Genomic DNA, 26,410 nt, shown 5'->3' with positions numbered 1-26,410 from the left:
GAGCAAAAAGAACAAAACTGGAGGAATCACGTTACGTGACTTCAAATTATACTGCAGAGTAAGTAACCAAAATTATACTACAGAGTAACCAAAACAGCATGGTATTGGCATAAAACACATAGACCAATGGAACAGAACAGAGAACTCAGAAACAAAACCCACATATCTATAGTGAATCCATTTTGGAAAAAGCTGCCAAGAATATAGTTCGGGGAAATGACATTTTCTTCAATAAATGGTGTTGGTAAAACTGGATATCCATATCCAGAAGAATGAAACTAGATCTTCTCTCTGATAACATATAAAAATGAAATCAGGCCGGGCGCGGTGGCTCACGCTTGTAATCCTAGCACTCTGGGAGGCCGAGGCAGGCGGATTGCTCAAGGTTGGGAGTTCAAAACCAGCCTGAGCGAGACCCTGTCTCTACTATAAAAATAGAAAGAAATTAATTGGCCAACTAATATATATATATAAAATTAGCCGGGCATGGTGGCGCATGCCTGTAGTCCCAGCTACTCGGGAGGCTGAGCCAGTAGGATTGCTTGAGCCCAGGAGTTTGAGGTTGCTGTGAGCTAGGCTGATGCCACGGCACTCACTCTAGCCTGGGCAACAAAGCGAGACTCTGTCTCAAAAAAAAAAAAAAATGAAATCAAAATGGACTAAAAACTTAAATATAAGACCTGAAGCTATGAAACTACTAAAAGAAAACATTAAGGAAACACATTGGTCTGGGAAATGATTTCTAAGTACAGGCTACAGTAGCAAAATTGGATGAAAGGGATCACATCAAGCTAAAAAGCTTCTGCACAGCAAAGGAAACAATCAACAAAGTAAAGAGAAAACCCACAGAATATAAGAAAATATTTACAAACCACCCATATGACAAGGGCTTAATAACTGGAATTCATAAGGGGCTGAAACAACTCAATAGGAAAAATTCAAATAATACAATTAAAATGGGCAAAAGATCTGAACAGACACTTCCCAAAAGGAAACATACAAATAGCCTACAAGTGTAGGAAAAATACTCAACATCATTAGTCATCAGGAAAATGCAAATCAAAACTATAATAAGATATCATCTCATCTCAGTTAAAATGATGTTTATCAAAAAGACTGGCAACAACGAATGCGGATGAGTATATGGAAAGAGAGAGAACCCACCTACACTGTTGGTGAGAATGTAAATTAGTGCAACCATTATGGAGAGCAGTAGGGAGGTTCCTCAAAAAACTAAACTATAACTATCATATGATCAAGCAATCCCATTGCTAGATATATATCTAAAAGAAAGGAAATCAGTCTATCAAAGAGGTATCTGCACTCCCATGTTTATTGCAGCACTATGCACAATAGCTAAGATTTGGAATCAACATAAGTGTCCATCAATGAATGAATGGATAAAGAAATTATGGTACATAAACACAATGGAATATTATTCAGACATAAGAAAATGAGATCCTGTCATTTGCAACAACATGGATGGAAGTAAAGAACATTATGTTAAGTAAAATAAGCCAAGCAAAGAAAGACAAATCTCACATGTTCTCAGTCATATGTGGGGGCTGAATATTAAAACAATTGATCTCATGGAGACAGAGTAGAATGAGGGTTCCCAGAGGATGGGAAGTACAGTGGGAAGGGAGCAATAAAGTGAGGACAGTTAATGGGTGCAAAAATATAGTTAGATAGAATAAACAATATCTGATAGTACAATGAAGTGACTTTGGTCAACAATAAGTTATGGTATACTTTAAAATAATTGAAAGTGGATTAGAATGTTCCTAACACAAAGAAATGATAAATGTTTGAAATGATGGGTACCCCAATTACTCCAACTTGATTATTACACATTGAATGCCTCTATCAAAACGTCACATGTATTATAAATGTATGTAACTATTATGTACTACAATAATTAAAAATAAAAAATGATCTGAGCCTGGTCCAGTTCAGCAGAACTTCCCAGGTGGCCCACAGATCCATGAGTTGAGTATGTGGTAGTTGTTTTATGTTTTGTGGTGCTTTGCTGCACAGCAACCATCTGATACACCATCCAACTCCCAAGTATGATTACTTCAGTGGATCCTACTGTCTACTAGAAAAAGTTTCATCTTATCTCAGCACAGGGTCTCCCTCCTACTCTGGACTTGACTTTCTGCTGCAGCCCCTCCATTTGGACCCTGCAACTTTCTGCAGATCCCTGTGCTGTCTGCTACTGCTTCATGCCTCTGTGCTGTCACTGTAGCTATTCTCATGTTCTGGAATTTCCCTCAAGACTCAACTCTAGAGTCACCTGTTATGGGGGGGTCCTCCCTGATCTCCCCAGAGGGGGTTGTGTGCATGATTTCTCTGCCAGGTTGTGAGATGTCCTTGTTTCATTCATCTCTACAAACCAACCATCCACTTAAGGTCTATGTGCACCAGATACCCATCTAGGCATTGGGCATATAAATATAAGTAAGTGGTTGCTGCCTCCTGTCCCCAAAGTTGCTGGTCCCTGAAAGATCCTTTCAATAAATGTGGTAAGTGCAGAGACGGTTGAGTGAGGAAAGGTGTTTTCTAGGGGGTGATATCTTGAGAGACAGGCAGGAGTGAGCCAGTATCAGAGAGCCATGGAAAGGCCAGGGCTGAGGCCCAGGAAGACAGGGTGCACTTGGGTCACTTGCAGCTAGTCAAGGGTGACGGGAGCAGAGAGGTGGGTGAGAGGAGGAGAGGGAGGCTGAGGACTTGGATTTACTGGAAGGCAATGGGGAGTCACTAGAGGGCTTTAAACGTATGCAATAAGTGCTCCATGAATGCTTCCGTGCCAGCAACCATCTGTCTCCCCATCAGAGTGAGAGTTCCTCTAGGGCAGGGCTATCCGTTCTTTGTATTCCCTAGTTCAGTCCTGTACACAGCAGTGCTGGCTATGATTCTGATCAATGAGTAAATGAACGAATCCACCCATGATATAATGTTAATAATAGCAAAACCAAATGGATTTTTGCACACATACAAGAACCACTTTGCACTTCCCCAGTTCAAAAGAGTGTTGAGGGTTCAAGTAGGCTGTGAAAAGGGTTCAGGTAACAAACACCCCCCAGTCCTGTGTGCTTCCTGCAGCCTCTGCTTAGCAGCAGGAGTGTGTGTTGGTGCCACCTGGTGGCCACTGTGCGCATGTTCTAAAGAAGAAATCACCTTGCTCGGTTGCTGAGGTGCCCTGTCAGGCCAGGCAGGGGGACAGGGAACCCAGGCAGGGACCCTCCTAAAGTCCTTCTCGACGACCAAGGACACCTGTCCTTCCTCTGTCTGCTGACCACCCTCTCCCTCATGCATTGCCTGTTTGTTACATTCAAGAGAAGGAGAAAACCCCATTAATTAGAAAACCGTGTTACATATGTAGTCTTTCTGCTTTTTGAGAGTGAGCCCAGAGAGAACCTGTATCTGGCATAGGGAACCAGAGAGCATGAGATTGGGGGGATGTTTGGTAAAAGCCAGGATAGATATTTTCCCTGGGAGACAGGAGACCTCTGTTCAAGCTAACTTTCTCTTACAAGGTGACCTAGCACAAGTCATTCGCTTCATAGCACATTTTAGGCACTTAAATATATACACGTTTACATATTTTTGTTAAAATATGTGTATATGTAGATATAAATCATATATGTGTGTAAATTACATATATGTGTACAATGTAAAAGAAAAGTAAAAAAAATATATTTCTTTTATATGTATTATATATTTGGGTTTTTTCCTGCATTTTTTATTTGTATATTCAGAGTACAAGAACAATTTTGCTCCCTTGATATTAATACATTGCATGGTGGTGAAGTCAGGGCCCTCAGTCCATCCATCACTAAGAGCAATGCACGTTGTACCCACCAAGCGCCTCCCACCATCCTCCCTCCCATCCCCCCCCCCAGTCTCCATTGTCCATCATTCCACACTCTCCTTATGTGTGTACACATTATTTAGCTCCCACATACGTGAGAACATGCTATATTTATCTTTCTATGTCTGAGTTGTTACACTTTAGATAATGGCCTCCAGTTCCATCCTTGTTACTGAAAAAGAAATGAATTCATTATTTTTTATGGATGAATAGTTTGTGTATGTATACCATTTTTAAAAATAAATCCAATCCTCTGTGATGAATACTTAGGTTGATTCTACACCTGTGGCTATTGTGAATGGTGCTATGATAAACATACAAGTGCAGGTAACTTTTTTATATGTTGATTTATTTTCCTTTGTAGCAACTCAGTAGTGGGATTGCTCGATCATATGGTAGTTCTCTTTTTAGTTCTTCGATAAATCTCCTTACTGTTTTCCATAGATTTGCACTAATTCACATTCCCACCCACAATGTTTAACAGTTCCTATCTATTTGTCTGCAGCCTTGCCATCATCTATTGAGGTTTTTTTTGTTTTTTTGTTTTTTTTTTGAAACAGAGTCTCACACTGTCACCCAGGCTAGAGTGCTGTGGTGTCAGCTTACAGCAACCTCAAATTCCTGAGCTCAAGCAATCCTCCTGCCTCAGTCTCCCGAGTAGGTAGCTGGCACTACAGGTACCAACACCACGCCCAGCTAATTTTTTCTATTTTTAGCAGAGACGGGGTCTTGCTCCTGCTCAGGCTGTTTTCAAATTCCTGACCTCAAGCAATCTTCCAGCCTCTGCTTCCAGAGTATTAGGATTACAGGCATGAGCCACAGCACTTGGCCTTTTTTATATTTTTAATGATAGCCATTCTGATTAGTATAAGATGATATCTCACTGTGGTTTTTATTTGCATTTCTTTGATAATTAATGATGCTGAACATTTTTTCATATCCTTGTTGGACATATGTTTGTCTTCTTTTGTAAAATGTCTGTTCATGTTCTTAGCCTGCTTTTTAATGGGGTTATTTGAGGGGTTTTTTATGTTGAGTGGTTTGAGTTCCTTGTAAATTCTGGATTTTAGTCTCCTGTTGGATGTATAGTGTACAAATATTTTCTCCCATTCCATAGGTTGACTGTTCACTCTATGATATTTCTTTTTTTTTTTTTTTTTTTTTTGAGACAGAGTCTTACTCTGTTGCCTGGTCTAGAGTGCCGTGGCATCAGCCTAGCTCACAGCAACCTCAAACTCTTGGGCTCAAGCAATCCTTCTGCCTCAGCCTCCCAAGTAGCTGGGACTACAGGCATGTGCCACCATGCCTGGCTAATTTTTTCTATATATTTTAGTTGTCCAGCTAATTTCTTTCTATTTTTAGTAGAGACGAGGTCTCGCTCTTGCTCAGGCTGGTCTTGAACTTCTGAGCTCAAGCGATCCACCCGCCTCGGCCTCCCGGAGTGCTAGGATTACAGGCATGAGCCACCACACCCAGCCTGTCATATTTCTTTTGCTGTGCAGAAGCTTGGTAGTTTAATTAAGTCCCATTTGTCTGTTTTTGTTTCTGTTGCATTTGCTTTTGAGGCTTTAGTCATGAATTCTTTGCCTACACTAATGTCTAGCAGAGTATTCTCTAAGTTTTTTTCTAGTATTTTCATAGTTTCAGGTCTTACATTCAAGTCTTTAATCCATCTTGAGTTGACTTTTGTATATGATGAGAGATAGGGGTCCAATTTCATTCTTCTGTAAATGGCAATCCAATTTCCCCAGCACCACTTATTGAAAAGGGTGTCCTTTTCCCAGTGCATGTTCTTGTCAACTTTGTCAAAGATCAGTTGGCTGTAAGCATGTGGCTTTACTTCTGGGTTTTGTATTCTGTTCCACTGATCTGTGTGTCTATTTTTATACCAGTACCATGCCAAGTTTTTTTTACTAAAGCCTTGGAATATAATTTGAAGTCAGGCAATGTGATATCTTCAGCTTTGTTTTTTTTTGTTCAACATTTCTTTGGCTATTTGGGCTCCTTTTTGGTTCCATATGAACTTTAGAATTGTCTTTTCCATGGAAAATGACATTGGTATTTTGATAGGGATTGCATGAAATCTGTAGATTGCTTTGGGTGGTATGGTGAATTTAACAATATTAAATTTTTTGATCCATGAGCATGGGAAATTTTCGCATTTTTTTGTGTGTGTCATTTAAAACTTCTTTCATCGGTGTTTTGTGGTTTTCCTTGCAGAGGACCCCTATCTCTCACCATATACAAAAGTCAACTCAAGATGGATTAAAGACTTGAATGTAAGACCTGAAACTATGAAAATACTAGAAAAGAACTTAGGGAATACTCTGCTGGACATTAGTCTAGGCAAAGAATTCGTGACTGAGACCTCAAAAGCAAATGCAACAAAAACAGAAACAGACAGTTAAATCCTTAGTTATTTAAGGATTAAATCCTAGTTATTTAAATTTTCTGTAGCTACTGTAAATGGGATTGCCTTTTTGATTTGATTCTCAGCTAAATTGTTATTGGTGTATGGAAATGCTACTAATTCTTATATGTTGATTTTGTACCCTGAAACATTACTAAATTCATTTATCAAATCTAAGAGTTTTTTGGTGGAATCTTTAGCGTTTTCTAGATATAAGATCATATTATCAGCAAACAGGGATAATTTGACTTCCTCTCTTCCAATTTGTCTGCCTTTTATTTCTCTCTCGTGTCTGCTTGCTCTGGCTAAGATGTCCAGTGCTACGTTAAATAGAAGTGGTGAAATAGAAGTGGACTCCTTGTGTTGTTCTAGTTCTTAGGGGGAATGCTTTCAACTTTTCCCCATTAAGCATGATGTTGGCTTTTGGTTGGTCATATATGGCCTTTATTATTTTGAGATACGTTCCTTCTATGCCTGGTTTGTTGAGGATTTTTATCATGAAGTGATGCTGAATTTTATCAAATGCTTTTTCTTCATCTATTGAGATGATCATACTTTTTGGTCCTTAATTCTATTTATGTGATGTATCACATTTATTGATTTGCATATGTTGAACCATCCTTACATCCCTGGTATAAAACCCACTTCATCATGGTTTATTATCTTTTTGATGTGTTGTTGGATTTGATCTGCTACTATTTTGTTGGGGACTTTTGCAACTATGCTCATCAGGAATGTTGATCTGTAATTTTCTTTTTTTGTTACTGTTGTTTCCTTGTCTGCTTTTGGTATCAGTGTGATACTGGCCTTGCAGATTGAGTTTTTTTTTTTTTGTTTGTTTTGTTTTTTTTTTTAATTTTTTAAAATATGGAACGCTTCACGAATTTGCGTGTCATCCTTGCGCAGGGGCCATGCTAATCTTCTCTGTATCGTTCCAATTTTAGTATATGTGCTGCCGAAGCGAGCACGCAGATTGAGTTTGAGAGAATTCCTTCCACCTAAGTTTATGTATTTGTAATTGAAGAGGGTGTTGGGAGTAGAGAAGGACCCAATTCCATACCAGCTTTATCATATTATGCCTGTGTGCCTGGGAACCAAGAAAGAGGGCAGATCAGAGTGGTTAAAGGCACAGACTGTAGTCAGATTTTCTGGGTTCAAATCCCTGTTCCAAGAACTAGTAAGTTATTTCATCTCTTTGTGTGTCAGTTTCCCCCATTTGTAAATGGGGATAACAAAACCACCTTGTGGGGTCATTAGGAAGATTTAATCAGTTAATTTTTGCACTAAGCAAAAAAATTTTGCTTTAGTGCAAAATTTTTGCATTAAAGCACTAAGAACAGTAACTGACACAGGATAAGCCAGTCTGTTTGCTATTAATAATTCAATGTCCGATCAGACAATTTGCCTTGTCCAAGGTGCTGATGCTTCCAAGGCCTCGGCCTGCTGGGAATCCATGCCTTGTGTGGCTGGGATTTGGCCCAATTCTTTCAACTGAGTGTTTTAATGAAGTCATATACTCCTTGTGCTACATTGCTTTTCCAATTCCAAACTCAAGAGTAGGGTCTCTGTAAACGTAATCGTGGATCCCTGGATCCCCAATCTTGTCTCTGATGCTTCCTGGTCTGACTCTGCAGCTCATATCACATGTCAGGACTGTCGTATTCTTCCTTATCTGTGAGTGAGTATAGCTCGCCTGTCAGCCCAGCCATGTCCCTCCTCCCCATTGATAGGGGATTGCTACCATCAAGTGAGTGGAGATGTGGGTCAGAGATCAAAGGCAACTACAAGGGGAAGTTCACACCAGTGACATTTAATCCTTCCACCACCCTACCAGGTGGTCACTATTGCCATTCCCATTTGCAGATGATAAACTGAGGCAAAGGGGTTGAGTAACTTCCCTGTGGGTTCCCACTGTGGAGTGATGGAACCCGGCCTTAGATCCTGGCACTGCAGCTCCAGAGAGGGTGCTCTTAAGTGTACATCATCTTGCTTCGTCTTTCTGAAGACTCCTTTATGGCGAACTTTTCCCCACTCTTCAGAAACAAGAAAGCCTCAGAAGTTTTACAGAACCTGCCCAAGATTCCACAGCAGGAAGAGTTAGATCCGGGGTTCAAACCCAGCTCTAGTTTAACTGCCGGTTCACAACATTTGAGAATCTGATAAATGTATGGAACTTCTTCTTAGAAAACTGGACATGAATTCATCCAAACAAAAACTGGCATTGAATTTCGGAAGGTTCTGAAATGTGTTGAAGCCCATCCATGAAAACTTAGTTTTGATGATCCACTATACAGATGAACAAATCGAGGCTTAGAGAGAGACAACATCTTTTGGAAGGAAATAAAAATGAAGCTATCCAATCTCCCAAAGTAAGACAGGGGTGCAATTAAATTTGGGAAAATTCAAAAGCCCAACCAAGTGCCAACCGTGAGGCTCATCTGTGTTTCTCTGGCTTCTCCCACCATGTTGCGGGCCTAGGGTGGGGTGGTAGATCCCCCACCACCCCCAAGGGAGCTGCCCTTCCCCTTCTGGCCCGGCCTCCTTCCCCTGCTCCCACAGGGCCACCAACTCATGAAATGTCAGCATGCACAAGGGAGTGCTGGCAACGCAGCTGCCTCTTGTCTGATTCGCTATAATAAACTCTAACTCCAATCGTGGGTTGAAACAGAGTGATGATAATAGCCTCTCTGGGATGTCTGCCCAACTCCAACTTGACAGGCCAAACCACTCCCTACCCCAAGATCCTTGGCATAAACATATTTGCATCTCCTAAATGCTGCTGGGCAAGGCTGCACTGTGACTGTCCAAAAAGAATCCCAGGAGCTCCAAATGGAAGGGACCTGAGAGGTTATACAACCTCTCTCCCCCATTCCCACCTGACATCACACCCCTCTTCCCACCTCCGCATGAGACATTGACTGCTATCTCTTTGCATACCTCCAGTGCTGGGGATCTCACTACTTCCAGCAACACCTCATTCTCTGTTCAGGTCTAATCTTGCAAGCTGTCTTCCTGGACTTCCTACCATTGGCCTCAATTCAGCACTTGGGCCCATCATACACTCTCTGACAGCCTTTACATATTTGAACTCATTGACTGAACGGTTATTTAACGATACTTCCTTTACATAGGTGTTACCATCTACTTGATGATCTGCACTAAAAATAATTACATGTAAGTTCACATCTTCCCCAGACAATGACAATACTCAGTTCTAAAGGTCTAAGTGTGAATATAACCCTCTTCCCAGAAAAATTCACACATGCACCAAATTGTGCAGTCTATGAAGTGTGCATTTTATCCTGTAGGCAGTAGGGAGCCATTGAAGGTTTAATTCGATCTAACTGGAGGCTCTGACACCCTTGAAATTCAGCCTTAGAAATGAAAACTAAACTAAACCAGTTCACTTGGTACCCACTTTTTATTTAAATAAAAATGTGTCAATCTCAGGGCTAGGATTACAGATTTAACCCTTCCAGTCTCCTGTTGCATAGATTATAAAAAGAGTTCTTTAGTTGAAAGCTTGGCCACTATGACCAGAAGCTCTTTTTCACTAGCTGAAAGCTGGTCATAGACAACCCCCCTGCCTGACACAATATTCATAGCATTTTACCTTCATGGCAGAAAGCATCACAACTGCATTGCCAGATATGTGGCACAGGAAGTATCCTTTATTATTCTGTACATGGATTTTCCCATGAAGAGAACAATTTTTAAAATAAATCCAAACAAAACACAGACATTTGCATGACATCCGAACAGTCCGTGACACAGAGAGGACACCATTGAAACAGCCGTTACGTCGTACACAGAAGCGGAGAGACAGAGGGACGAGGGCAGGCACCCCAAAAGTGACTTCACATTCACCAATGAGTCAGTGGCTTCTGTGATTGCAGGAACAGCTCTGTCGCCTTCCTGCAGAGCTGTGGACCCCGGGACTGACAAGGGCATGGCAACGTGTTACAACCTTCCAATTCCTCAAAACAAGCCAAAAAACAAAGGGGTTGGAAATTTTTTTTCAGATCAAGTATTTCTGGCATCAGCTAAAAAAATAACTGAGCAATTGAAACTACTGAATGCCCAGAAAAATCAAAGTCCTGAAGACCAGAAATCTGACATTTCTCTGCTCAATAAGTCATTGGTCACCAGATCATTTTGGAAATTCCTACAGTAAGGTGATACACTTCCTGCAAGTAAAGTTATCACAGGAACCTTGTTATGGAGACATACAGTTTTGTTTTGTTTTGTTTTGTTTTTAACTAAATGGGACCTTCGATTATCTGATCCAATCCCTGATTTTACAAACAAATAGCTTTGAAGTCCCAAAAGATGTAGCCACTTTTCTCTGGCCACTCAGCTAGTCAGCTGCAGACCCAGGTCTGTGCAACTCTAAATGCTGTGCTGTTTCCACCACGCCACACACCCTCTCTGTTCTTCTCCATTCTGTGGCTTTCAAAAATAATAATAAGCAAACAGATGAAGTGAATTCAATGGGCTTCATTACTGAGAAATGACTTCTTTGGTAAGAATCCTTCAGTCTCACATTGGCAAGGCTTGAAAACAGATCACATGGCAGGACACTGGCTCCGACTTGGGTGGGAACTCCCTCTGGGAGTTAAGGCAGTGTTGGGGACTTTTGTTCAGCAGGATGCTTGGCAAGCGTTGGCAGGTCCCCTTCTCCTTTGTCTCCCTTGCATGTGGAATGAAGACTAACAGGAGGGTGCTAAAGAACTAGACATTCAGTAGATGTGAACGTGATGGTCTGAAACCGATATTATACATTTCATGGAAAATAATTATTCTTTAAAAACCTGGTAAAAATATCAAAAGTGTCAAGTGTCACATACAGTACGCAGGAGCACCCTTGTCCCGGGTGACTTCTGCTATTAAAAAAAGGCCACAAAAAAAGAAGTCAGACATTACTTGTGATAAAGCACATAATCCATCTCCATTCTACGTGGATGGAAAGGTGGACCCACATGGTCTCCCGGCACCTCCCCAGGACTTCTGAGGGCTTTCCAGGTACCCCACCTGCCCAGGGGCCTGGACTTGGGGCCAGGCTCCTCCCCTTCCCCAGACTTAGGAGCCAACATCCGCCGCAAGGCAGCACCATTGCTTTGGTTCGGTGTAGGTTCAGCTAGCACCACGGCTCCCATTCGCCCCGGGACAAGTGTCTGGAGACAGAAGGGGCCACAGGCGGATGGCAAAGGGGAAACTGCAGGCTGTCGTTGAAGTGTGCCCCGTTCTAAAGGACAGGAGCTTTCTGACTGTCTGCTCTTATCTCAGCCAAGTAGACTCAGCTTTTCATGCCCAACTGTTCTAAAAAGAGTGTTTTCAGCAAAAGACAGCAGCTAAATAATTTCCTCCCTGGCAACCACTTAGAGGGGAATAAATGCCATTCTCTCCTCTCTTCCCTTCTTCCAACACTTTGTTCTTTTGCTAAGAAATGCTCCTTTGCCACTTGGATGGATTTTTCTTTTTTATGACAGCCCTGGGTGGGGTGAACCACATTGTGCAGGGAATTTGAAAGTGCTCAGGGCTGAGAGATGGGGGATTTGAATTGAGAGTCCACCTCCATCTCTTAGGAGCTGAGAAACCTTGCGCAAGAGCAACTGACATTCTGGACCTTGGTTTTCTCGCCGGGGAAATGGGGAGATAGAAGCTAGCCCCACAGTCCTCACTAGGAAGATGGGAGGTAATACGGGTAAAAGTGCTTTGTAAAACTAAAAAAAAACCAAAAAACAAAAAAAAAAAACAAATGTAACAATTAGAGAGGAATCGCCTTTTATGGGAGGATTTGAAGTCACTGACAGGGCCCAGACCCTCACCTGATTGGATGCTTGGGCCTCACCTTTCACAAGGCTCTATGACACCTGCCACTTGGCCGTCTCAGGCCTTCAGCTGACATTTGTATATGGACAGATCAAAAGTCTCCTGATTGTCCCTCTTTTCTCCAATCAGTGACCTGAGGACCGTGATTCAGAGGCAATCTCTGGGCCACCAGAGACACCACCAGCTCCCTGCCCCCGGCTTGCCCTCCTCCTACAGGATCCTTCCGGCTCAGCGACATCCTAGTTTTAGGCAAAGTGCCTTCTCGATGCGTCTCCCCACAGTCCCGGTGTCAGTGCAGTGGCCCCTCTTATCTTGGCCCAAGATTCTGCAGCAGGGGCTCCCACAGTCCTTCCCAACAAGGCATAACAGACTCAAACCGTAAACAGAAACCCCTAAAAGATGCCACCAACTTAGCAAACCACGACCCGTTTCTCTTACTGAACCAAACTCCCCGCCAGCACCGCCAGGGGGCAGCACCGCGCGCCTGCGTGGGGAGTAACCCAGACGCCGGCCACCCGCGCGGATACTGCGCATGCGCCCTGGGCCGCCGGGCAGGGTTCCGGGGGAAAGGCTTTGCAGGCTTCCATGAACAATAAATAAACACAACACCTGCCAGGCTGCCCGCGGGCACCCACCTGGCCCCACGGGGACAGCGTAGAGTCCCCGGGTGCAGACACACATCTGGCGCCCTGGGTCCCTGCCCAAGGTGCCCCCGGCGGGTCTCAGGCGCCGCGGATGGGCCTCTGGGCTCCTGCCCGGCCGGTGGCCGCCAGCCGGCCCGACTCAGGGGCCGTCGCAGCACCTGCTCGCCGCGGCCCATTGACACCCCTCCCCTCGACACCCACAGCTCCGGACCGTCTGACCACGAGAAGCCAGAAGAATGTTCCAGAACACGCACAAATCAAACTCAAATTAGCCAGAGTGAAAATTAACTGTGACGGTTTCTGCTCAAGACCCCCCAAAGCATCTACCCACTGACTTCATTTTAGGGACAAAGGAACCCAAACTCCCAGACTGACGTTCAGACCCCAGAGCTCTGACTGGGGTGAGCCAGGGAGGGGAAGTCTGAGCTCGCCCCTCACTAAATGAGCTGGGCTGTTCGTTTGGTTTTTGATTTTTTTTTTTTTTTGGTGTCTGACTCAGAGCCCATCCTCTCTCTGATCTGGTGGACTGAGAATCTCTTCTGTGATCCAAAGTACAAGCGAACGCAGTGGGGAATTTTGCCCAAGCCGTGGACCTCAGCCTGGGCGGGCTCCCAGAGGGGGAGACTCCCCAAAACAGAAGGGCCCGACAGAAGTCGTCTGTCCTGCTCCCTCCTCTCCTCCTCTCAGCCATCCTCCAAGCCCACGGCCCTCAGGCCAGATGAACAGAAGGTGAACAAAAACCAGAGTCACTAAATCATTTCGTAACTGGGAAAAGAGGAAGGAGGCGTCGGAAAAGGGCACCTCCCGGGAGAGGGGTCCCGGGACAGCGTCCGGGGCTCGAGCGAAGCAGACGCCTTTGGCCTGGACGTGGGCAGGTGGGGCTCCTCCTCCGCAGGCCAGGCTCAGATGGCCAGCCAGTGTCGCAGCTGCAGAGAAAGACACGCGGCCTTTACCTCCGGCCCAGGCCGCAGGGGCTGGGAGGGGAAGGGCCGGCTCAGCGGGCAGCGAGGAAGGGGAGCAGGGAAACACCCCTCCCGCCACAGACCTCAGCAGACACGCAGGATGATTCCCTTGTTGTCCCTGAGGCCCAGAAAGGGCAAAGCAGTCCTCCCAAAGGGACCTGGTGAGTCTGAAGGGAAGTGCTGGGCCCGCTGGGAGTCTCCCCACCCCCCCATCCCCACGTTTGCAGGGGAAACGGTGGGCTCAGGTCAGTCTGGTACTGATGCACCTGCAGCTCTTCCTCCCGGATAAGAAATTCCCAGCCTAGTTTGGTGGCACTCCATGGTGACAACTCATAGAGGTAGAAGAGGAAGGTTTAGGCATTTAGCATTGCAGGACCAAGGAGCAGAGGGGCAGCCAGGGCCTGATAGAAGCCAGGGGACGGGCCCCTCCCCGACTGCGACCCGACACCACACCCCATGGGCTCTGGCCACAGCCTTCTAGTTTTCTGGCTGGGTGGTCCTGCATGGGCAGCGCACAGCAGGGAGTGGCCAGGACCTGCTCCCACCCTCCCACACCAGCAGCCCAGGCTGTGCCTACCTGGAACTGCCTGACGTCCCTCTGGGCCACCAGGTGGTGCTCGTTCTCCGGCGTGATGCCATAGGCCAGTCTCTGTGAGGAGGGAGACGGGAAGGAGGCCTCAGTTTGGACCGGGGACACCTCCCAGAGGCCTGGCGAACACCCCCAGATAAGGGCCACCCAGTAATTGGCCCTGAAGCCCCACGGGGACAGCGTGCAGGGTCCGTGCATGACAACCCCCCCTTGTTGGTGGAGCTGGCCAGTTCACATTGAGTCAGACACCAGGCTGGGCTCTGCGGGTCCAGAGTTGAGGGGACCTGTGCCGTCTCTGCTCTGGGTGGGGGGGTCACAGCCCACGTAAGGGACTGGCACTGACCACACACGCGCAGAGGTTATTTCAACCCCAGACTGGATCACGTGCACAGTGAGAGCGTGGAAGGAGGCACCTGGCCCTGTGGGGGACCAGGGAAGGCCCCGTGGGTGTCACATGCAGGGACTCAGGGCCTGTGTCCTAAGGCAGTGGCTGGTCACTAGATAATAAGAAATGTCCCCACTCCTGGGGTGAGAAGAACAGAAGGCTTAGGTCATTGTTCCCATGTCCAGGATGAGTTCACTGAACTCTGACCCTCCCATGGGCTCAGGCCAGAGGCCCCCAGACTTTGGGATTTCACAGGCAGGAAACATCACAAAAAATGGGCGCAGGGGCTGTCTTTCTAGAACCCTCTTCCCTAAGCTCCTGCATGGCCTCACCCTCTCGCGCCCTCATTTTGTTTATGTCCCTTCATTAGAATGTGACCTCCTTAAAGGCAGGGATTTTTGTCCAGTGCCTAGAACCCTGCCTGGCACATAGTAGATTCTCAATAAATACCTGGCAAGTGAGTGGATAGAAGAATGAAGGAATGAAACCTTTGTTTTGCAAAGTAAGGATATGAGGAAAAGACTGTTGCCGTGAATTTATAAAAAAAAAAAAAAGGGCATTTTAACAACCAAATATCAGGAATGACATAACTTCAGAATAAAGGGCACCATTTCTCAAATATCTAGATAAGTGTATACATGTATAAATATTTGCACATATATGTCCATATACACACACATAATAATGCAGACAGGTAAAAGAAGAAATATATTTCAGAAAACTCTTGGTTTAGGCAGATCAGATTATTTGGCGCCCAAGGAGGCAGGTAAATACCAACATGACCAGGTCACAGTGGGCTTCGACAGGGAAAGCCGGGACACGTGGGGACATGGCAAACCTTAGAAGGGGGCACAGGAGTGAGCCCCGGTAAGGCAGTCTGTCTAAGCAATCCTCAGTGAGCTCCAGTGCCCAGCATTGCTTCTCACATCAGTAATAGTCGGGGCAGGAGGGAACTGAGCACCTCCCAGGTGCCAGGCACTGCGCTCGCCACTCCCTTTGTCCTTTCACGACACATATTAATAGTTTTACCCTCCGGGCACAAATGTGGACACTGAGGCTCGGGCAGGGCAAAGAACTTGGCTAATGGTGGAGGTGGGTCCATCTGACCCTAGCATCTGTGTCTTCTGTCTCCCCCTCTCACCCCAAAGGGGAATGACTCAGGAGGTGTTCCCGTCCTGTCCCCCTCCTGCCCTGTCCCGCTCCCGCCCTGTCCCCCTCCCGCCCTGTCCCCCACGGCCAGCCCGGAACTCACCTCCCGAAGGGAGCCCCGCGTGCTGAGGAACTTGTAGACGACGTACACGGGGACCAGGACCATGGAGGACAGGGCGATGCCCCAGCCGACCCAGTTGGCCCAGAGCGGGAAGATGTAGTCGTCGTAGGTGAGTGGCTTGAAGTTGACGATGCTGACCACCACCACAAACTGGGGGCGGCGGCGAGAACAGCGTGCAGGAAAGAAGGCAGAGCAGGACGGTGACTTTGGAGCTGGCACAACGACCCCCCAGGGACCTGTGGCGCCCAGGCTGAAGACCCCCACTTAGGCGGAGGCCGACTGTCGCGTATCAGCAGGGCTGAGCCTCCCGAGTGTCCTGTGTGACCCGGGGCCTTTGGATCCAGCCCAGCCCCTCCCCCCGGCTCCCCGCCCGCGCGACACACCAGGAGGAAGGCAGGGCTGACGAACTTCCAGCACAGTCTCCAGTACAGGCCCGGCTTGAACCCCATCATCTGCTGGATGTCGTTGCTGAACCTGTCCACACCTGCGCACACACGGGGGGGGGGGGTCACAGGGGCCCCTCCCTTGAGCTTCCGGCCTGGTGTGGGGGGGGCAGGGCAGTGGGGCCAGGTGCTGACCCCCCGGGACGTCGGCAACCTGGGGACACTTTGCAGATGCAGAACAAAGGAGGGGACAAACTCCAGGACAGCGTTGCCTTCCGTGTGCCACCTCCGTTCACTTGTCAGAGGGAAACCGGGCTCCCAGGGGTGAGGGGACTGGCCCCAGGCCACAGAGCCATGCAGGCCTGGCTCTTTCCTCTCGCTCACTGCTCCTCTGAGGATAGCAGCGGCTGTGAGTCGTACAGCATTGCCCTGCCTTCAGTCTGACACAGGGCTCGGGCTCTTCCGTGGCAACCTCTCTCTGAGTGGTCTCGGGCAGTGAGAACATGACGCTGGGGGGAAGCGGACAATGACAAGACATTTGACGTGTGTGAAATGGTCCCTTAGTTCTGGTCTAGAATAAGGTTGCCAGATAACACAGGGGACACCAAGTTAAGTTTGAATTTCAGATACACAATGAAAAAAAAAATTTAGTGTAATTATGCCCCATGCAATTTTGGGGAAATACTATTACTAAAGAATTGCTCATTGTGTGTCTGAAAGTCAAGTTTAGCCGGGGTGGTCCTGTGTTCTGTTTTCTAAATCTGGTGACCCTGTGTTGGAATGGATTGCATGGTTTGGGGGTTTCTCTTAAGAGGCTGACACCGGCTGCCTTTGCAGTCCATTAAAGGGAGTTCATCCTAACACAAGCTGAGGACGGGGAGCAGACCCTTTATTCTAGTAAGCGACTTGCTCCATTCTGGAACGTTAGTGGCTGTCCTGGAAATGAAAGCTCCTTCGCATCTCCAGGGGAACAGGCTCCAGGAAGACTGGGGGCGGGAGCCTGTGCACACTCTCACGCACCGTAAAACCAGGAGACGCCGATGGCTTCCATGAGCACAGCAAACAGGATGGAGGTGCCCGCCGCAAAGGTGTCCAGCAGAGTCACCACGTAGATTCCGCCCTGGGCCACGCAGAGAAACAGCCTGAGGCCGCGTCGGCCAGAAACGGGCACCGACTGTCGTGCCCATCAACTCTTCCCTGTCCTCTGTCCCATTGCCCAGAACCCTGTTTGACAATGCAGGTGGCAGGACTATGGGGCTATTGTATTGATGTTGTTGAAGTCACCAGGTGCATGGTGGCTGCTTCCGCCAGCAAAGAATGAGACAGTTTCAAAGGGACTTTTGCTGCCTGTCAAATCACCAAGCAGCTAAGAGGGTAGCTTGGGAACTGTCAGGCTCAGGGGTGGAAGGAGAGACTTCTAGGGCCTGGCCCTAGGGAACAGGCCCCGGGGGGAGGGTGCCCTGTCGAACCGCATTCCTTAAGCTCAGTGCAGCCCCTACTCACCCCCCAGTTCCAGTTCTGCAGCCCCAGAAGCTTGGCTGACCCAGGGCCCAGCCCCTCCTCACCTTGGTGATGCAAAACAGGGCCAGGAGGAAGGTGCCAAAGGTGACTCCAAATGTGAAGAGTTTCCGGTGTCGCTTTAGGATCTGGAAGTCATCGGCCAGGCCCGTGATGACAGCCTCCATGCCTCCCATCTGGGGGGAGCAGGTGGGGTGGGGGACAGGCATGAGGGGCTCCCTGGACCTCAGCCCCAGGCCCTGGGGTACCTGGGCCTCCCGCAGCCCGGGACTCATGTACCCCGACTGCTGCCTTGCTCCCCACCCTCTCATCCCATTTCTGTCCTGCTCTCAAAGTTAGAACTGAGAAACTCTGCAGGATCGCGTGGAGGCTCAGGTGAGCTCCGCTTCCCCTCATCACCTGTCTCCTGCCCACGCCCTCAGCCCGCGTGGGTACAGGTGAGCTGATGGGGAGTGAAAAGCGTACGAGGCCAAACACCGTGTGATACCTGCGTCGCAGAAGGGCCCCTGCAACCAGCCGCTGCAGGAGAGCTTCTAGCCTGGAAACTTCCGGCAGCAACTTTTGATAAGGATTTTGGCTGCATTTCTAATTATCAAGCAAAGCGGTCACCTCAAACTCTGGGCTCTGAATCTGAAAGGGTGTCACATCCTAAATCCCTCCCTTTTGAGGTGGACAAGATGCACACAAGCCACCCTGCTCCTCTCCTCTCCTGGCAGACACTGTGAATCGCGATCAGTGTTCTCCCCTGTGAGCCTGGAAGCAGCCTCAGAATCCTTCTCAACACACTGCCCCTGGCAGATCTGCCGGTTGAAAGGAAAGGGCAGTGAGAGGAAACCGATTTATTAGTCCTGAGACTTTTTGCAAACCTCCAGGCATGACGTACTAAGCGTGGACACAGGTTTAAAAAAGGATGACAGTAAATTTCATCTTACATGTGGGTAAAATAAAAGGATGTAAGAGACTACTGAGGTTCAAATGTTTTTGCTGGTTGTTGATGCTATTTTAGCATCAACATGGGGAAGTGCTTGGTTAGAGAACAAGATTCTAGCCGCGTCCCCTCCTAATCCAGCTTCCCCATCTGGTCGAGAGAAGAGTGTTGGGCTGGCTTAACTGAAGTCTTTTCTGATTTGGATTTCCATAATGCCAGTGGGGTTCCTGTGGTTCTTGGCTTTGGCCTGAGTCTTATCTTTCTGAGGACTCCCACCCTTGTTTGCATTTAAATAGGGCCTTCTGGAAACAACTACTAATCAGGGGTTGGAATGGTGGGAACTTCAGGCTGAGTACAGTGTGTGTGTGTGGGGGGGGAGGGGGCTGGGGTTCAGGCCCAGGAGGTCAGGGGTGGCATCCTGAGCAGGGGCACTCACGGAGCTGTCAAAGCCCAGGGCCAAGAGCATGATGAAAAACACGACAGCCCAGAATGTAGATCCAGACAGGGTAGAAATGGCTTCTGGATACAGGATGAACACTAAACCGGCTCCTGTAAGGAACATCAAGGACCTCATCAATGGCCGGGACTACTGCTCTGAGCTGAAGAGTGAAGCACGTTGAGGCCCCGTCAACTCCAGCCCAGCCCTGTGACACTTAGGCCCACGTGGGCAGAGCAGACTGAGGGTCTGGAGATGGCGGACGAAGCCAGCACAGACTTGTAGCTGAGCTGTGCCTCAAAGAAGGCGGCCTCAAACATCCCGGCTAGCGAGCAGGGCCTTGCCTGGACAGCTGCTCCACACTGCAAACCCCCGTCCCACACTCCCAGGGATCCACCGTCATTCTCAAAAGCTCACAGTCCTCAAAGTCCCCAGGTCTCGGCTTCTTGGTGGCCATGAGACTAAAGGAAGCAGCGGGGAAGGACACAAGCCCCAAAGAGGGCTGACTGGGGTGTGAATGCTGGCACCATTGCTCACTACCTGGGTGACGCTGGGCAACTTATTCAGCCTGAGCCTCAGTTTTCTCATCTTTCAAGTGGGTCCATAAACACTTGCCTGGCGGCCCAGTGAGAAGCGAATGGAGGGATGCCGCATGCTTAGCCCGGGGGCTGCACAGAGTGGACTCTCCGAAATCTGGTCCTCCTGGCCTGACTCGGAGGAAGGTTCTTCTACAAGGCCCAGGCCCAGGCCCAGGACTGCCTGGAATTCCCACGGACAGCGTCCAGGGAAAGCCCATCCAATGGGCGGTTTGCAAACCTCCACAGAGAGCCACGCAGCCAGGAATGGGGTGGGCTCCTCCGCCCCTGCCCAGCGGCGAGGGCCGAGGTGGTCTGTGCGCTCACCTTCAGTGGCCACGTCCTCGATGTTGACCTTGTGCTCGTGGGCCATGTACCCCAGGATGGAGAAGATGGCGAACCCAGAGATGAAGCTGGTGATACAGTTGATGCTGCTGGTCAGCAGGGCGTCCCTGGGGAGGAAGCGCTGTCAGTCCGAGTCCCCCGACTCCCCCAGCCCTGCCCATGCGCCGCTGGACCACCTATGGGGCCTGCAGCCCGGACCAGCCTTGAATGCCACGCCGACTTCAGATGCCGCCTGCTGCGTGGTCCCCAAACTGCCCGTCACTGGTGCAGGGAGTGAGTCAACTGCTCATGGCCGGGACAGTCTGATACCAGAGTCTGCTGCCAAACTCCTGTTTGGGAATCGTGTCACCAGCCTCCTTCTTTAACAAACCTTCTGTGGCTCCCCAGTGCCTCCCAGCTCCTAGCCCTGGCATTCCAGAGCTTTGCTAAGGGGACCCAACCTTCCTTCTAGACTTACCTTCTATGCCCCCCAACGTGTACTCCCTGAACAAATCAAACCAGTCAACCAGCTGGGCCAAGGACACACCCCTTCCTGCCTCTGCCCCTGCTGGCCCCAGCCCACGCACGCCAGCCGCTCCCTGTCTGCCTGGTGTAACCCTAACTGTCCTCCAAGGCGCACCTCAAACTCACCTGCGTGCTCTTGCCAATCACCCTGCTCCCTTCCCTCCCCACGGCCTGTCCTGCCGGTTTGCATTCATGCTACTCTCTCCTGCGCAAGACACATGCTGCTGCCGTAAGCCTCCAGTGGCCTAGAGAGAGGGGTGGGGTCGGCCCGAGTGTGTGCCTCTGTCGGAAGTCGCCACAGCACGGGGCCTGCAGGGCTGGCAGTGCTCGTCTGTCCCAGCCACCCATCCCCACGGTCCCCCAGCGCCAGCAGCCTCAACCCTCCCAGCTCTCACCTTACACCCGGGATGAAATATGTTTATGGGGACCCCAGAGGCCATGTGAGAATTCAGAGAATGCCGGGATGTCCACAGGAAGAAAACCTGGCTCGTCAAGGAGAGTTGGCTTCCAGACATGCCCTCCCTCCCACCCTCCCAAGGGTGGACGTCCGGGATTCGGAGCTTCCCAGAGCTCTGAGAAGGACCTTACCTGTAGCAGTTGTTGTCGAATTTGTTGTAACTGGCAAACGCAATCAGGACTCCAAATCCAGCCCCCAGGGAGAAAAATATCTGAGTTGCAGCATCGATCCACACCTGCAACCCGCAGACAAAAGCCATCACCCTCGGCCCCTACGGCATTGGAGGACCTTCCGGGTGCCCTGGGAGGGCTGGAAGCCCCAGGGGTGCTCTGAGACCCGGGGAAACGTGGTCTGAAGCAGAGATGGGCAGCCCTAGCCGCTCCCTCCCTTGCAGCCCACGCAAGACAGCCATGGAGAGAGGCGGGGGCTCCCTAGTATCTCCCAGCCCTGGGTAGTCATGAGTGAGCTCACCCCGGAGGAACTCACTGGCTCAATTTCATGGCCTGATTTTCAAAGAAAGTTAATAAACTGAAAGCCCTGGGCTAGAATGTGGACAGCGCAAGAGCAAAGAGGTCATCACCATCTCAGGAGTTACGGAGACGACACCTTCAGAGAGGGATGATGGTTCCTAGCAGGCTCCTACCAGCCCACAGACAGGGGTAACTTGGTGGGAGCCAGTGGGGCTGACCCATTCCATCTGTTGAGTGATGAAAGCACATGGCCAGAGGCCTGGGGATCTGAGTCCTTCTCCGACCTCCCTGCCTCGTGGCCTAGCCCTGGTCAGTTTCACCTCCTTGTATTGTAATTTCCGCAGGTGTAGTGGGGATGGTTTTGCCTGGCTCACTCAGACTAAGAGCTGGCGTTCAGAATACGAGAGATGTCTGTCTTCCCCCTACTAGTGTTTTTCTCGGTTTCCCCAACTTTTCAAACAGAGAGCTTAGCAAGAGGAGCAATCTGCTGAGGGAAGGTAGATCTGCTCTTTGCGACCACACTAAGGGCTTAGTTTCTACGCATCTGAAAAAACTGGGAGAGGTAAGCAGTCGCGGAACAAACAGAAGCCTGATTTGTTTTGCAATTTGCAATTTGCAAGGCTGATTCGTGTTTTGTGCTCTGTTATCTTTCTGACAGTTACCGAGAAAGTCGGGTTTCTCTTGGTCACTGGTCTACAGCGTGTAGCATGTGCCGTGACGTCATAAGCATGGGGAGAACATACTGGGATGCCTCCCTCCTAATCCCATGCTGCTCCTGCCTGCCAGGATTATTGTGGGTTCAAATAAAGTGTGAGATTATTGTGGGTTCAAATAAAGAAACCCTTGAGAATTGTGGGAAAATGTCGAGTTCTCAGGGAGTGAGCCCTGCGAGGAGGCCAAGCTTAGCTATTATTTGAAGATGCTCGAGGCCATGGGGACCTCCACAATCGTCTCTGATCCCACCCTCGCTGCTCGACCAGTCTCACCCCACTTCCATAGTCATTTGGGCCTCTGGGCAGGACAGTGTCTAGAGGAGGCTGTTGGAGTTGGCAGGTGCAGGTCTCCCTGGAGGCTGAGGTCACTCCTTACGCTGACATAATGGGATGGGGACAAAGGCCAGGTTTGGGGACCAGAAGGCAGAAGCAGGGCTGGGGTGGGCTAGGGAGCCGTGGGCACAGGACAGGAGTGAGGACCCAGGACATCACGTCCCCTTCACAGGGCGCTGCTCTTCCTGCAAGGAGCAGCCAGTGAAGGCCACCAAAGGGGACCACGGTGTCCCAGACTGTCAGTGCTGGACAGGCTTGTGGAGACTGTCAGGTGCAGATCGGACCCGTCAGATGGGGAAGCTGACACTCAGAGAGGGAAGGACCCTGTCCAAGGCTACGCTCCAAGTTTATGGCAGAGCTGGGACCCGATCTTGTCGCCACCTGCCCGCGAGAAGCCTCCCCCACGCCCGGCCCAAGGCTGGGCGGTCACTGGGCACTGACCGTGGCCTCTTTTAGGCGGTAGAAGTCGATGTGCAGGTAGGCGTTGATGCCGTTGGAGGCGCCGGGCAGCGTGATGCCGTGAAGCAGGAGCACGAACAGCACCAGGTACGGCAGCGTGGCCGTGATCCACACCACCTGGTGACAGACGGCTCGGGTGAGGGCCACGCTCTGCCTCTGCCCGCTGGGGGGGCTGGCAGGGCACAGGGCCCTCTGCCAGAGAGCCAACCCGCCCTCCCCGCCTCCCCTTACCCAAGGCATGTTCCACAAGTGCCATCTCCGGGGCAGACCCTGAGCCAGACTCCAGGGACAGAGCAATGAACAGACATTGTCCTCACCCTAGAGAAGCTCAGAGCCTGGGCGAGGATCGGGCACACCAGGGACAGTGTGGCAATGGGAGCTAATGGCGTCGGGCAGAGACTCAGGTTCTCGTTGCACCGGTTACCTCCTCCTCCACAAAAGTCACCTCTCCTGACTCCTTAAAGTGGCCTCAGGACTAAGCACACCCGCCTGTGCTCTCCCCTTTCCCTGCCAGTCCTGCATCCATCGCACCTTTGGCGTTGGTTGCTGCAACCATCTGACTGGCGGGATATTTAGAAATCAATCTCGTCTCCCTCTCCTCCTCTCTCCCTGTCCTTCCCCTTTCCCTCTTTTCCTTTGCCCTCATTCAAGCAGATCTTCCTAAATGCATTGCCCAAGAAGGAATGGGGCTGGGCAGAAAGCAGAATTTCTGACCATCCTGCATTTTAGTAGGAACAGATTTGGGACAGAGACAAAGTAGCTTGTTCAGAAACACAAAAGGGAAGAGATTATGCCCAGACTAAAAAAAGACACCCTGTCCCCTTGCCCAGGTTGGAGGAATGGAGAAGAAAGGTAGGGACAGGGGAAGGGTGGGTGGTGTGGGCTTCCTCACTGTTCTTTCTCCCTTGTCTACACATTAGAATACTCTGGGGGGGAGTTATAGATAAAAATGTTAAAGCTCAGATCCATTCTTGGAGTTTCTGATTTAATTGGTCTGGGGTGGGGCCTACACTTCAGTATTTTTTAAAAGCTCCCAGGTGATATAAATGGGCAGCCAAGGTGAGAAATCACTGCTTTAGGCCGATGCAGCCATGGCAGCCTTGCAGAGAGGGACTGTGCCCCATGCAGAAAATCGTCAGGTCAGGGTCAGGGCAGTCAGACCCCAGGAGGGCTCAGCTGAAACCCGAGAGGACATATAACTTAAGAGCCAGATGGTTCCTCCCCACAAGCCCTGGCAGTCCACAGCCCCAAGAATCTTCACACATGCCATGAAAGCCTCAAATCATGACTGAAGGTGAAGTTCTTTGCTGGCCTAGAAAGACATGGGCTCAACACAAAGATGGAGATATCGAAAATAGTCGTATGTTTTCATACCTATGTCTAAGGACTAGCATTTGTCTTCCTTGCTTACTTGTTTGTTTCTCCCACTAGATCATGAGCCCCTTGGAAGCAAAATCCTTTATTTTTTAAACTTGTATCCCAGCACCTGGCACACATGGGTCCTTAATAAATGTTTATTGGATGAATGATTGGACAGTTGCATAGGTGAGTGTTGGATTACCGGGTAGATGCATGGATGGGTGAGTGGGTGGTTGGATGGTTGGATGTGTGTCGGGCAGGTAGTTAAATAGATGGATGGATGGTTAGAGGGGGCGGATGGTTGAGTGGATGGATGGATAGATGGGTGGATGAGTGAGTGATAAATCAGAGGATTAGTGGATGACTAAGTTAGTCCAAGAATGAATGAAAGCACAAGGAAGTCAATGAAGGAGCAAATGGGTCAACAGGGGAGGAAACGCATTAGTGGTGGTCATGTCTTCTGGGCTCAGAAGCGATCAGAGAAAGCGCCTCTGTTTCATGTCATGTCATTTCAGTCGTTTCTCCATTACTCATTTGCTCTGTCTTTGTGAATATGAGCTTTTGAATTCTGTTTTCTTCTGGTGGATGGAAACAAATTGTATAACAAATGAAAGAGAAACATGCCCTGGAAATTAAAGCTGTTGCACCTGGGTGGCCTTACATTGATACTGGATTCATTCCCCCAGAATGGGACAAATGGGTTGAGGTCCTTGGCCACGGGCACAAGGAAGAGCCCTCACATATTCTTGTGATGCTGTGATGGGTCCTACCTGCTATGGTCGCCTACAGCTCATGTCAACTGCTGGCCCAGCAGACCTGGCGAGACCACATTCCCCCCATCAAAAATGAACCTCCTGAGTTTCAACTCCAGGGCATCTCCCATGGAGCTCACAGGTGGCCTTGCATTGGCCTGGCCTGAGGTTCCAACATGGATTCAGTTTCCCTAAAAATTACACCAGGACATGAGTGAGCTGAGTCTGGCTATAGTCAAGCATCAAGAAAGGAAGGGCTTGTTTTGTCCATGCACATGTGTTCAAAGCTAAACCTTCTGAGTCTTGTCGAAGGTTCTCAGAATTGATGGCAGATGTGAGTTCAGCTGCCTGAGATCTCATGTCAAAAGAGAGGCTCCTAGATCCTTGGCCAACAGCTCGCTCATGCTCATGTGTGCCCTGTACACACACTGGGCAAAGGGAAGGGACTCATGGGCTCTGTCATCTCAACCCCAGGCCTTACAGCTCTCAGAATTTCAACTTGCATCTCTGGCCATGAAAAGCCAGGCTTGGTCCAACTTTGAGCACAAGATCAGGTAACTAATGAACCTGGTCTTGGCAAGTACCCTTAGTCCCCAGGGAGATCACTGGTTTCTATTACCTTAAACCCCAATTCTTACCTGCCTGGTGTTTCTGTGGCTAATTCATGTGGTTTCAGGGTACCAAGCTCAAACCAATGGCTGATAATCAAAGAAGACCTTGACTCCATAAAAGGAAGAACATTCAACTGGATAGAGCTCTCTAAAGGCAAGGAGCTGACCAGAGAGGCGGTGGACCAGTCACTGTAGTTGTGCAAACCTTGCTACAAAGCCAGGCATTAGGCAAAGGATTGCCGAGATTAACACCAGCATCACCCAGGAGCTTGGCAGAAATGCAAATTCTCACCACGGCCACCACTACCCGAGCCCTGCCACTGAGTCAGACTCTCTCAAACAGGGACCCAGGAATCTGAGTTCCAGCAAGCCCTGCAAGTGAGTTTTACGTGCATTAGAGTTTGAGAAGCACTGCTGGGATCTGCTTTAAGGTCTATAAAAGCACAGAGGTTATACATGTCCGAGTTTTATCACTATAAATCTGCCATCAATTTAATCTTTACTGATTTAGAATTTGTGATCCTCTAAATTGAGCTTTAGGGACATTTCCACTACATGTTTTTTTTTTTTTTTTTCAAAGGATTTATAGGGTGTGGGGTAA

General features: G+C 49.0%; 1 protein-coding gene and 1 non-coding gene across 2 annotated transcripts in view; both read right to left on the bottom strand.

Annotated features, from left to right (window-relative positions):
• Window positions 1-7,145: 7,145 nt before the first annotated feature.
• Window positions 7,146-7,252, bottom strand: LOC142862981 (U6 spliceosomal RNA). Its single transcript, XR_012913872.1, has one exon. It is a non-coding gene; the product is annotated as a U6 spliceosomal RNA (small nuclear RNA).
• Window positions 7,253-13,295: 6,043 nt separating this feature from the next.
• SLC6A2 (solute carrier family 6 member 2) overlaps window positions 13,296-26,410 on the bottom strand; it is a 41,394-nt gene continuing 28,279 nt past the window's right edge. The window contains exons 6-15 of the mRNA XM_075995554.1: window positions 23,070-23,204; window positions 21,244-21,347; window positions 20,134-20,258; window positions 19,232-19,344; window positions 17,915-18,043; window positions 17,370-17,469; window positions 16,350-16,450; window positions 15,949-16,116; window positions 14,300-14,371; window positions 13,296-13,686 (exon numbers count right to left, since the gene is read on the bottom strand). Coding sequence (XP_075851669.1) covers window positions 13,663-13,686; window positions 14,300-14,371; window positions 15,949-16,116; window positions 16,350-16,450; window positions 17,370-17,469; window positions 17,915-18,043; window positions 19,232-19,344; window positions 20,134-20,258; window positions 21,244-21,347; window positions 23,070-23,204 — 1,071 coding nt within the window. The 3' untranslated portion in view covers window positions 13,296-13,662. The remainder of the gene's footprint in view (window positions 13,687-14,299; window positions 14,372-15,948; window positions 16,117-16,349; window positions 16,451-17,369; window positions 17,470-17,914; window positions 18,044-19,231; window positions 19,345-20,133; window positions 20,259-21,243; window positions 21,348-23,069; window positions 23,205-26,410) is intronic.

Source organism: Microcebus murinus, chromosome 20 (genome assembly GCF_040939455.1).
Source record: "Microcebus murinus isolate Inina chromosome 20, M.murinus_Inina_mat1.0, whole genome shotgun sequence".
Lineage (NCBI taxonomy): Eukaryota > Metazoa > Chordata > Mammalia > Primates > Cheirogaleidae > Microcebus > Microcebus murinus.
This window is presented reverse-complemented; position numbering and strand designations above follow the sequence as displayed.